The sequence below is a fragment of the Xyrauchen texanus genome, chromosome 27 (assembly GCF_025860055.1).
Source record: "Xyrauchen texanus isolate HMW12.3.18 chromosome 27, RBS_HiC_50CHRs, whole genome shotgun sequence".
Classification (NCBI taxonomy): Eukaryota; Metazoa; Chordata; class Actinopteri; order Cypriniformes; family Catostomidae; genus Xyrauchen; species Xyrauchen texanus.
This window is the reverse complement of record NC_068302.1, coordinates 4,433,841-4,446,207: the sequence shown is the minus strand read 5'-3', so window position 1 is coordinate 4,446,207 and position 12,367 is coordinate 4,433,841. Positions and strand designations below refer to the sequence as shown.

General features: G+C 39.0%; 1 protein-coding gene across 1 annotated transcript in view; it reads right to left on the bottom strand.

Moving 5' to 3' along the window:
• LOC127621017 (glutamine--tRNA ligase-like) overlaps positions 1 to 7,590 on the bottom strand; it is a 62,923-nt gene extending 55,333 nt beyond the window's left edge. Inside the window, exons 1-4 of the mRNA XM_052094428.1 lie at positions 7,435 to 7,590; positions 7,097 to 7,247; positions 6,655 to 6,755; positions 3,711 to 3,718 (exon numbers count right to left, since the gene is read on the bottom strand). Coding sequence (XP_051950388.1) covers positions 3,711 to 3,718; positions 6,655 to 6,755; positions 7,097 to 7,247; positions 7,435 to 7,545 — 371 coding nt within the window. The 5' untranslated portion in view covers positions 7,546 to 7,590. The remainder of the gene's footprint in view (positions 1 to 3,710; positions 3,719 to 6,654; positions 6,756 to 7,096; positions 7,248 to 7,434) is intronic.
• Positions 7,591 to 12,367: the final 4,777 nt, after the last annotated feature.

The following is a 12,367-nucleotide window of genomic DNA, read 5'->3' as shown; positions in this document are numbered from 1 at the left end:
TAAGGGTATATGCCCTTAACCAATATTTACTTATAATTTCAACAGCTTTATTTTCATTCTCTAGCAAGGTATTATTCAACTTCCAATAGGCTTTGTTTTGGACCAACTGGATCTTAACATATTTGATTTTAATCATTATAGCCTTATGATCTCTTAATATTGAAGTATCAATTTGAACAACTCAACATTATTTGCACTGTCTGCAGAAACTAGCCAAAAATCAATACGAGAGTGTTTAGTCAAATCTTTATTACTCCAGGTATATACAGTGAGGAAAATAAGTATTTGAACACCCATCATACAAATAAATAGTTAAAAAATCATACATTGTGATTTCTGGATTTTTTTTTTAGATTATGTCTCTCACAGTGGACATGCACCTATGATGACAATTTCAGACCCCTCCATGATTTCCAAGTGGGAGAACTTGCAAAATAGCAGGGTGTTCAAATACTTATTTTCCTCACTGTATTCTTTGGTGCGGGTATGTATATCTCCAAATACCTAAAAGATCCATTCTTGCTCATAAGTGTTTTAATTCACATGTTTTTTCATTGTTTCTTGAAGAAATAGACAGATGGCCTCCATCCATAACATTGTTAAAGTCCCCACCCAAAATAATTTTTGCATAAGAAAATGTATAACTAATTTGGTTAATTTTACTCTCAATTGTTAAAAACAAATGATTATTATTCTGCTTATTGTTAGTGGCATAAAAATTCCCTATAATAAAGAGAGGGATCAATACCAACATGTAGAATTAATGACATGTTAGTAACATAATAAGCAGATCTGTTGCTACTGAAAGAGAACCAAATATCATTATACCACTGACTCCTCCAAAAAAAAAAAAAATCACATCTACTTTCACAAGCATGAGTGATGTAGATGTTTGCTTTGTTGCCTACTAGATTGCCTCGCCTTCCCTACTAATGGCCACAGACGAGCACACGTTGCCCTGTCCTCAGCGGTCAGGTCTTTCTTCACTTGAAAACCTTTACTCTTTAGGAACTCATTGTTCTTGGCACCTTTCCAGAAAGCATCTCTTGCTGATCTAGACATAAATCTGACAATCACTGGCCGTGGAAACGGGTGCTTTCCTCTGTTGTCCATTATGCCGATGCGATGGGCCACATCCACCGCGATTATCTCTGTCACTGCCTGGAATTGCTGCACAGCAAATCTCTTTCACCTTAACTTTAACACCTCCGTGGATGGATTTATAGGGATAATTTAATCTGTATAAAAAGTACTGAATATTTACTCCCAAAAGCAAGTCATGTGCTATATGAGTGTTTTACAGTTGGTTTCATGTCTATAGGTCAAACGGTCATTGAGTTTAATGGAATTAGAATATTACAAACATTTACACTGCTCTGTTTGTGGAATTTGCATTCTATATGTTTTCAAATAAATATAGTATTATGTCATGTAAGGGATATTTTTAAGGACATTTCATATTTGTTGTGATGTCATTCTATCAAATGGTCAAATTGTTTAATTGATTTATAGAGCTAATAAAATTCAAATGAAAAACTATATATATATACAGTGAGGAAAATAAGTATTTGAACTTAATTTGAAAAAAATTGCTTCATTTGCATATGAAATAAATTCTTTATTTCTTATTTAATACAAATTCTTATTAATTAAATAATCTAAAGAAATTGCTTTCTTGACACGAGATTGTCTGGATGTCACTGACGTAGTAGCAGAAGAAATCTGGAATAATGGATGAAAAAATTGTTGTAGCGGTGTGTGGGCACCCTAAATTGTATGACACAACATCATGCATGTACAGAGACCAGACAAAAAAAAGACATTGCTTGGAGGAAAGTGAGCGAGGAAGTTGGACTACCTGGTAAGTTCTGAAAATATGCGCTTCTACTTGATTCCAGCTATTGGTTGTACTTTACTATGAACCAAGTCATAGAAGCCCCTCCTCCTGTCCTTTTCTGGAAGAGATCTATTTCCATTCATTAGAAATGACAAATATGATTCGGGACTGTGACGTCACTTTCCACCCCATGTGCTCGATTTGTGCCGTTGAAATTAACAGTGTATCTGTTTACCTTCTTTAGAAATAACTGATATATGTGTGTGTGTGTATATATATATACAGTGAGGAAAATAAGTATTTGAACACCCTGCTATTTTGCAAGTTCTCCCACTTGGAAATCATGGAGGGTCTGAAATTGTCATCATAGGTGCATGTCCACTGTGAGAGACATAATCTAAAAAAAAATCCAGAAATCACAATGTATGATTTTTTAACTATTTATTTGTATGATACAGCTGCAAATAAGTATTTGAACACCTGAGAAAATCAATGTTAATATTTGGTACAGTAGCCTTTGTTTGCAATTACAGAGGTCAAAGCGTTTCCTGTAGTTTTTCACCAGGTTTGCACACACTGCAGGAGGGATTTTGGCCCACTCCTCCACACAGATCTTCTCTAGATCAGTCAGGTTTCTGGGCTGTGCGCTGAGAAACACGGAGTTTGAGCTCCCTCCAAAGATTCTCTATTGGGTTTAGGTCTGGAGACTGGCTAGGCCACGCCAGAACCTTGATATGCATCTTACAGAGCCACTCCTTGGTTATCCTGGCTGTGTGCTTCGGGTCATTGTCATGTTGGAAGACCCAGCCTCGACCCATCTTCAATGCTCTAACTGAGGGAAGGAGGTTGTTCCCCAAAATCTCGCAATACATGGCCCCGGTCATCCTCTCCTTAATACAGTGCAGTCAGCCCTGTCCCATGTGCAGAAAAACACCCCCAAAGCATGATGCTACCACCCCCATGCTTCACAGTATGGATGGTGTTCTTGGGATGGTACTCATCATTCTTCTTCCTCCAAACACGGTTAGTGGAATTATGACCAAAAAGTTCTATTTTGGTCTCATCTGACCACATGACTTTCTCCCATGACTCCTCTGGATCATCCAAATGGTCATTGGCAAACTTAAGACGGGCCTCGACATGTGCTGGTTTAAGCAGGGGAACCTTCCGTGCCATGCATGATTTCAAACCATGGCGTCTTAGTGTATTACCAACAGTAACCTTGGAAGCGGTGGTCCCAGCTCTTTTCAGGTCATTGACCAGCTCCTCCCGTGTAGTTCTGGGCTGATTTCTCACCTTTCTTAGGATCATTGAGACCCCACGAGGTGAGATCTTGCATGGAGCCCCAGTCCGAGGGAGATTGACTGTCATGTTTAGCTTCTTCCATTTTCTAATGATTGCTCCAACAGTGGACCTTTTTTCACCAAGCTGCTTGGCAATTTCCCCGTAGCCCTTTCCAGCCTTGTGGAGGTGTACAATTTTGTCTCTAGTGTCTTTGGACAGCTCTTTGGTCTTGGCCATGTTAGTAGTTGGATTCTTACTGATTGTATGGGGTGGACAGGTGTCTTTATGCAGCTAACGACCTCAAACAGGTGCATCTAATTTAGGATAATAAATGTAGTGGAGGTGGACATTTTAAAGGCAGACTAACAGGTCTTTGAGGGTCAGAATTCTAGCTGATAGACAGGTGTTCAAATACTTATTTGCAGCTGTATCATACAAATAAATAGTTAAAAAATCATATATTGTGATTTCTGGATTTTTTTTTTTAGATTATGTCTCTCACAGTGGACATGCACCTATGATGACAATTTCAGACCCCTCCATGATTTCCAAGTGGGAGAACTTGCAAAATAGCAGGGTGTTCAAATACTTATTTTCCTCACTGTATATATATATACACACACACACATATATCAGTTATTTCTAAAGAAGGTAAACAGATACACTGTTAATTTCAACGGCACAAATCGAGCACATGGGGTGGAAAGTGACGTCACAGTCCCGAATCATATTTGTCATTTCTAATGAATGGAAATAGATCTCTTCCAGAAAAGGACAGGAGGAGGGGCTTCTATGACTTGGTTCATAGTAAAGTACAACCAATAGCTGGAATCAAGTAGAAGCGCATATTTTCAGAACTTACCAGGTAGTCCAACTTCCTCGCTCACTTTCCTCCAAGCAATGTCTTTTTTTTGTCTGGTCTCTGTACATGCATGATGTTGTGTCATACAATTTAGGGTGCCCACACACCGCTACAACAATTTTTTCATCCATTATTCCAGATTTCTTCTGCTACTACGTCAGTGACATCCAGACAATCTCGTGTCAAGAAAGCAATTTCTTTAGATTATTTAATTAATAAGAATTTGTATTAAATAAGAAATAAAGAATTTATTTCATATGCAAATGAAGCAATTTTGCATGTTCATTTGTGCCGCTCGGCTTTGCAGTCAATATTTGCATTGACTTTGTATGCAAGTGTGCCACACGAAACTCTCGCTTTGTGTTGTATGTGAACGCACCATCAGACAACGCACACGCACGGGAGATCGCTTTCGCTTCTTGTGGTTTAACGGACAAATACATACAACAAAATGTCAAAATACATGATATCATGGCGAGTCTGTTATGGCTTAAGTGAATGTGGCAGGACGGAGGGCGGGCTGGGTCGTGATCATACACACCCGGTCCCTTATCAGGCTAATCAAGCCTCCGAGAGGGATAAAGGCCGACTGTGGAGGATTGTGCAGGAGAGAGAGAGGTAGTTTACGGACATGTCCGGCATGTGTGTGTGTTTGTGTCTTCTGTTTCAGTTTATTATTAAACTATTATTTATGTTGAAAAGCCGGTTCTCGCCTCTCCTTTCCATTGACTTCTTTACATTGGTGCAGAAACCCGGGAAGGAGGAGGGATGCCCGTCGCAGAGTCCTCGACACTGCCGTCCACCCAGAGAGCGCCGCTGCCATCTGCCGGGGGACGAGGAGCCCGGCCGCCTGGAAGCGGATGACGGCTGCTGACCGCGAGGGGAGAAGGGGCTCCTAACCGACCGCCTGGAGCAGTCAGGGCCGCTGCCAGGGGCGGAGGAGTCACCTACCAGCCGCTGAAACGCGGCGGGGTCTGAGACCGCCGACCGCGAGGGGCTCGCTGCCAACCACCTGGAGCAGGATAACTGCTGCCAGGGATGGGGGAGACCCCTTCTGTTCCCTAAGGCGGGGTGTTCCATCCGCCAGGGGCTGGAGGACTGCCTCCGATCCGCCCGGAGAGGCGTGGCTGTCGTCCGTTATAGGGTGGAGGAGTGGCCGAGGAACAAGCTACGGAGTATCGGAGAACTGGTGAGTGTTTTTTTTTTTTTTTATATTATATAAACAATATTTTAATGATAAACTTAAGACAACAAACACACATATGACGGACATGTCCGTAAACTATCTCTCTCTCCCGCACAATCCTCCGCAGTTGGCCTTTATCCCTCTCGGAGGCTTGATTAGCCAGATAAGGGACCGGAGCCTTCAATGTTGTATCATGCGATAAAACCCTCTTAAAGAAACTTTTTTCTTTTGTCCTGAACATTGGCATTCCAAGTAAAAGAAAAGTACAAATATGTTATTTTTAGTATTTTATTTCACTCTTACATTGTAAAATGCCACATTTTTGAATGGCATGTAAAATTGTAAAAACAATCACTCAACCTTTGTTTCACTGGATCTGTTGCTATTTTAATTATCTAAACACTGACCATTTAAAGTGTGAGCCTGTACATCTTGAAAGTGTTATAAACAGTTACAGTTCTACAGTATTATTATGTGCCTAGATAGTCTTTCAAATAAACTTAGTTCACCCAAAAATGAAATGTCTCTCATCATTGACTCACCCTCATTACATCCCAGATGTGTATGACTGACTTTCTTCTGCTGAACACAAATTAAACGTTTTAGCTTAATGTCCTTTCAATGCACATCAATGGTGATCAGAACTCAGATGGTACAAAAATCACATAAATGCAGCATTAATGTAATCCATACAACTCTGGGATGGCATGAGGGTGAGGAAACGATCAAATATTCCTTTAACATTCACTTATTTTTACAACACATAAAATTACGTCTTTTGACAAAGTGAAAATCTTAGTGAATGCCGTATGTGGTATAATGACATGGAGAGCTTAAATAATTTCCAAGTAATTGCATATATTTCATATTTTTGCTGTGATTTTGATATATTGTTATCATTGAGTTCCAGTCCTGGTTCAAGGTTTGGGCTTTCTCAAGCCAACATCCAAGTTTGTTCACAAACTCTAGCTTCTAGTTATACAAATAGGCCTAATATGTTATTTTTTTACATAATCACACTGACTGCATGTGTTAAACTGACAGCCCTTGTTATAAGTGACTGTCAGATTGATTTATAAAATGTAAACTGAAGAATAATTCATACTGATGCATAGTAATTAATTATCTTCTCATAAAAGTGTAGAATGGAAAAAACAGATGAATTTGCTTCAGGGCCCAAAACGTTGCTTTCTGAAAAATGTTAATGCAGGAAACCCCATGATATGAGGTTCAGTAGGCAATAAAGTAAGATTTAGCCCCACTCCCCAACACAATTGAAGAAGTTGGAAGTTGTGTCTTTTCCCATTCTATTTTAACTATCCCTTAAAAATCACAAACTTAATATTGCCTGATATTTTCAGATTTTCCAAGAGCATGAGACATTAGCAAAAATGCTTTAAAAAAATATTTTTTTTTATTTTATGTCAAGGCAGAATATTTCTCAAGGCAGAATATTTCTAAATGAACAGTCCTTACCGCAGTCACGATCTGCTCAGATGTGACCACCACACCCACCCCACAGGCCTTCTCAAACTCACTCCGGTCCACTGGATCCCGAGGATGGCTCTTTACAAAGTCCAACGCAACTGAGGTAGAACAATTTGGGATTATTTTTCCATTTGTTTCCCAATTCAACTGTATACCCATGCTCCATGACAAGTTTCTGTACTGATCTATCTTTTTTTTTATTATTATTATTATTATTAAACAACAAAAAATTGATGCCTGGTTTCCCTTGAAGCATATAAAACCGTCTACTTAAGTTTAAATGTGAATGCAGTTTTAAAAAATAAGCAAAACGGTACATTTATAGGTTTTCTGTCAAAATTATATCAGTATCCATTTATCCCTGAACAATATCTCTGCATCCCATAGTTAGTATAGGTACAGCAGAGAGAGAAAGCGAAAGTGACAGAAAGACAGATACCTGACAGCTGCAGGTCTGTGGTTAATTTTCGTGTGACGATGTATTCTGTGAGGAAAGACAGTAGATTCACGTCTTTGAGTCGAGTCACCATACTGTACAGCGAAGTTCCTGAAGTCTTATCAATACCAGCAGACCCGAGCAGCCCTCGAGCCTGCACAACAACACAAAACATGTCACATCATCAATGACCTGACAAAACTTTTCCAAATTTCTCAGACGTCTAATAAATTAATTGCGTTCATTAATTTAGAGCGTCATGTCAGTTCTCATGCTGTCTGATGAAGTTGGCAACACAAAGCATCACATATATATTATGCTTTATTAAATTATAGTTGTACCTGCTCAATGGCTTTCTTGAGAGTTGAGGAGAGCACTTCATTTTTCAATGTTTCCTTCGCTTTCTGCTCACTAAGACCAATTGACATTAAAAGAGACACTGTGTCCGCCATTTGTCGTGCTGCACTCACGCTGCTCTGACTGTCACACACTTTGGATGTGTTCGTCTTCTTCTTTAGTGTTTAATGGCGGTTGGCTAACCAGTTTAATGGTGCATTACCGCCACCAACTGGATTGAAGTGTGGAACGAGAGATTAAGCAGGAAATAAATAAAAGAAAAAAAGAAAAAGAAACAAACAAAACAAAACAGAAATTAAATTATTTTATCTTACTTGTATTTCCCTGTCAAATAAAAAGTTCAAATAACCCAATTATATGTTCTACCACCAATACCCAATGACTTCAACTTAATAAGTAGGCCTAACCCTTCGTTCCAGAGCATATCATATGCTTTTTCTACGTCAAAGAATACAGCAATCAATACTTCTTTGTTGGTCTGTGCTTTCCTGATGTCTGATTCTAAGCACAATACTGAGTCCATTGTATTCCGACCCCTACGGAACCCACTTTGATATGGGTACAGAAGAGCATTAATCTCTAGGAAATATGTTAAACGTTCGGCGACCATTCATTCCATAATTTTGCATAAATGTGAAGTTAATGCAATAGGTCTGTAACTAGAAGGGTCTGACTGATCTTTTCCTGGTTTTGGAATGGGCACTATTATTGCTTGTTTCCAAGCTAAAGGAAGTTGGCCAATATCCCAAACTTTATTAAACAATCCCAGTGCACTATCTGTCATGTGTGCCAACATTCCATAACATACACCATCTTTCCCTGGAGTGGTTTGACGAGCACTCGTAATTGCTCTTCTTAGCTCAAACATATTAAACGGTAGATCTAACGGATCTCCTGACACCTCTCTTTTATCTCTACACTACCTAGCCTTATCTGTGAGATTACATGAACAATACCCTTTCAAATGTTTGTGCAAGACGTTCTGCATTTTCTAAATTATTAACAGCCATTTTGTTCCCAGTGTTCAACACTGGTATCTCATAATTTCTTCTAATCCCCCCCATTCTTCTAATCATACCCCACACATCTGACAGCTGTACTTCCCTTCTTTCTGTATTCTTATAGTCCTCCTTACTATTGCTTGGGCCCTTTTATACTGGATCAATGCATCCTGAGAATGAAGTTTCTTGAGTTCTCTAAATGCTTTATGCCTGGCTTTTATGGCTTTACTACAGTTATCATTCCACCAGGGTACACTCTTGGTTCATTTAGTTCCTGTACTCTTAGGGATTGTTTCCTCAGCAGACTGAATAATCTCATTAACTATTTTACTATTGAATATGTTTACATCTGTCTGGTTCTCCTCTTTACGTTTCCTGAATCTGTTTGTACTGATCTCTTGGAAAACATCCCAGTTACCATTTCCCAATTTCCATCTGGGAATTTTCTTTTCCTTATCATAATAACCGTCAATGCCAACTTTAGTTACCACAGGGTAGTGATCACTTCCTATTGTGGTATGTTTGATCACATTCCATGTGCTTAAACCTGCTATTTCACTAGACACAAGTGTTAGATCAAGTGCTTCACAATCAGAGTTTCCTCCTTCAACTTATCACATCCTCCATATTTCCCTGCATCTTTATTCCTAGTGTAATTTTGCCTTGTCACCTGCGCATCTCCTGAAACCTTCTTTGCTGCCTCTGCGTAGCTTATTCCCTGAGTAGCCTTGACTCGCTGCATCTCTGCCGCTCTTTTACAAACCTCACATCCGCCGTAAGCTAAGCTATGTTCTCCTCCACAATTACAACACTTCGGCTTTGTCCCCTCTGCACATTTGCCATACTCGTGGTTTCCACCGCATCTGCCACATGTTTGCTTTCCCTTGCACACGGATGCTACATGTCCGAACGTCTGACATTTGAAACATCTGAGAGGTGGGGGAACATACGGCCTCACATCATAACACATATATCCAATAAAGATCTTTTCCGGGAGTCTTTCCTCATTAAATGTGATCGGTACAGAGAGACTATCACTTTTATTCCCATTTCTGCTTGCTTTAAGACGTCTGAACAAACTTGTTCAGGCATGAGCCTGGGATGTCGACTCAAGGACGTAAGAGCCCGGAGTAGCATGAACATCCAAACTATAAAATCTGATGAATGTGTGCGGAGAGGACCAGCCTGCCGCATCACAAACCTACTGCAGAGGGACCCCTCTAGCCAAGGCCTGACGCCTACTGGCGAAGCTTGACCGTGCGCCTCATAGGCCAGGGCAATAGCATCCCTCACCCAATGTGACATAGTCTGCTTGGTAGCTGCTGCCCCCCCTGTTGCGGCCCCCATAGCAGACAAATAATTGCACTGACTTACGCCACTGGCTAGTGCGGTGGACATAAGTCTGAAGGGCACGGACTGGGCAGAGTCCGTGAAGTCTTTCCTGCTCCGGTGTTAAAAACGACGGGGAGCAGAAGGCTTCCAGAGTGACAGGGTGTAGTGTCGAAAAAGGCAGGAAGGTAGTCAGGATGAGGATGCAGGATAGCTTTGGCCATACCTGGGGCAAACTCTAAACAGGCCGGCAAAACAGACAGAGCCTGTAGATCCCCGATTCTCTTAAGAGAGGTAATCGCCATAAGAAAAACCATCTAGAGAGTCAGAAGTCTTTCAGACGCTTATTTTTCCTACCTGCTATATTCCACTTTTCATAACTCCCAACTCACTTCCTGAACCGTCACTTCATACTATGGAGTCAATTCCAATTTACTGTCTCCTTTAACAGTGATAATGTAACATCTATTTATTTATATATTTTTAAATATGGAGTTTACATTTTTTTAGAAGACTACATACTATGGTATAGACAATTATAATCTATAAAATAAACATAAGAATCAATCAATAGTCCAATCAATTGAGAGAGAAAAAACTGCATTTCAGACGCGTTAGCGAGTATGGCTAATAAATCCCCCGCTTTAACTGATCTCTAACTTCTTTATCTGAAGCAAACACTGTTAAAACACATTTAATGCTATTACATAAAAGGAAACAATCAACTTTACATACCTGAGATCCACCTGCATGCCTCTGTTCGGCCATGATGTTTGATCCGTGTCTCAAGCTAATGATGTAACTTCCAGGAAGGCATCACTGAGCCCGTTGTACACGCCCCAATCCCCTGACTCCACCCCCACGTCAAAACAGTGCCATAAAGTGAAACGCACAGAAAAGTGAATCGCAAAGGCAAAACGGTATCATGAGCTCACACGTGGTGGAAATTCAGATTAAAAGGAGCGTTGCAAATAAATTAGTAGGCATTGCAAAGAAAAAGATGTGTGGCAAAATCATTGCTGCCTAAAAATCTGTTGCAGAGATAAAAAAGGATAAAAGTTCTTTAGATTCTTTTACAACAGTCATTGATTTTTGCAATTAATTATATCTTGGTTTTTGCTATATTTTATTTATATTTTGCTATTCTTTATTTTTGTTTGCAAAACTTTCTTTTTTCTCTCGATACTTTATTTTACTTTTGTGATACTTAATTTTTGTTTAAATTTTTTTTTATTTTTTTTTTTTGCTCAATACTTTTTTTCTTTGGCAAAACTTTATTTTATTTTGCAATACTTTATATTTTTGCAAATATATGTGGCGTGGAATTGACTCCATACACTTCCTTCTGCAATCTCTCGTCCAACTCCCAGCCCAGTCTCTACCAGCTGACGAAAAACCATCCAGCGCGTCCGCTCGTGTCCTTTGGATGTGTTCACCAATCAAATTTGCTATGGCGAATATTTCCTCCAATCAGATTCTTCATCGGAGCGCAGCTCTTGACGTGGAGTTGCATCAGTCGAGCACTTCCAAGTGAAGCGATAAATTGATAATACGTAGATAGCATTAAAACGTAAAGTCTTTAACTAAGCCTTTTATATAGGGGTTGGGTGTTTTGATATAAATCAACATATCACAACCATGATAAAAGTAGACTTAAGGTTTTAAGTCATTCAGGAATTGTTTAGCAAATTTGATGTCCAGTTAAACTCCGTGAAAGTTATTACTATGCTCGGAACACATGGATATAATGGGATGGTTAGCAAAAAAGAATATATATTGTTGTAAAGCCTTGAAATATTACAATTTTTAAGGGTTTTTGTATTTATTTTGTAATCAGAGATATGGACTTGATTTTAATACACATATACTTCTTAATTTTTGTAATATGTTTTGTTTATTTTATTTATTTATTTGTATTATGTTATTTTTTCAGATTTTCTTGGAATTATTGTTATTTTGTATTCGATTATTGTGTGATTTGTTACTAAATAAAGCATTAAAAAAGAATGGGATGGCACTTCGAATGACGCTTTCGGCCGACTCGGATTATTTCTGTAATTGGTTGCTAAACCGTTGCTTTTCTCAGCGCAAGTGAGGATGAAACAATCACAGTTGTTTGTGATTTCTTTATTTAGGGTTTTTTAAAAATATATTTTTTTTAGAGATTGCAGTGTCAGATTTTTACTTGTATGTAGCCTAATATAGGAATCATTTGAGATAAATATTTAAAAGAAGATTCTTTTTAGTGTGCAAATATTTCTTTTCAGGCAAAAATGTCATGATATTTGAATTCAGCACAATGGAGGATTCGGAGCCGCAGAGTGAAAATTGCTGCTCAATGAAATGTTTCACATTGAATGTATAAAACGGGTGAATAACTAGAATCATGTGCTTCTTTGGTATCTTACAGCATGTTCTACTATTGACCACAGTTCAGTTTCACTTTTGCTCTTCGTAATCTGTAAATTAAAATAATTTGATATTAGCTGACATTTGTCCTCATTGTGTAAGGAACAGAGCCACATCATGTCCCAGCGGGCTGTAAAGTGCCCTTCAAGTATTTAATTTTTTTTATTGCTTGTGTGAA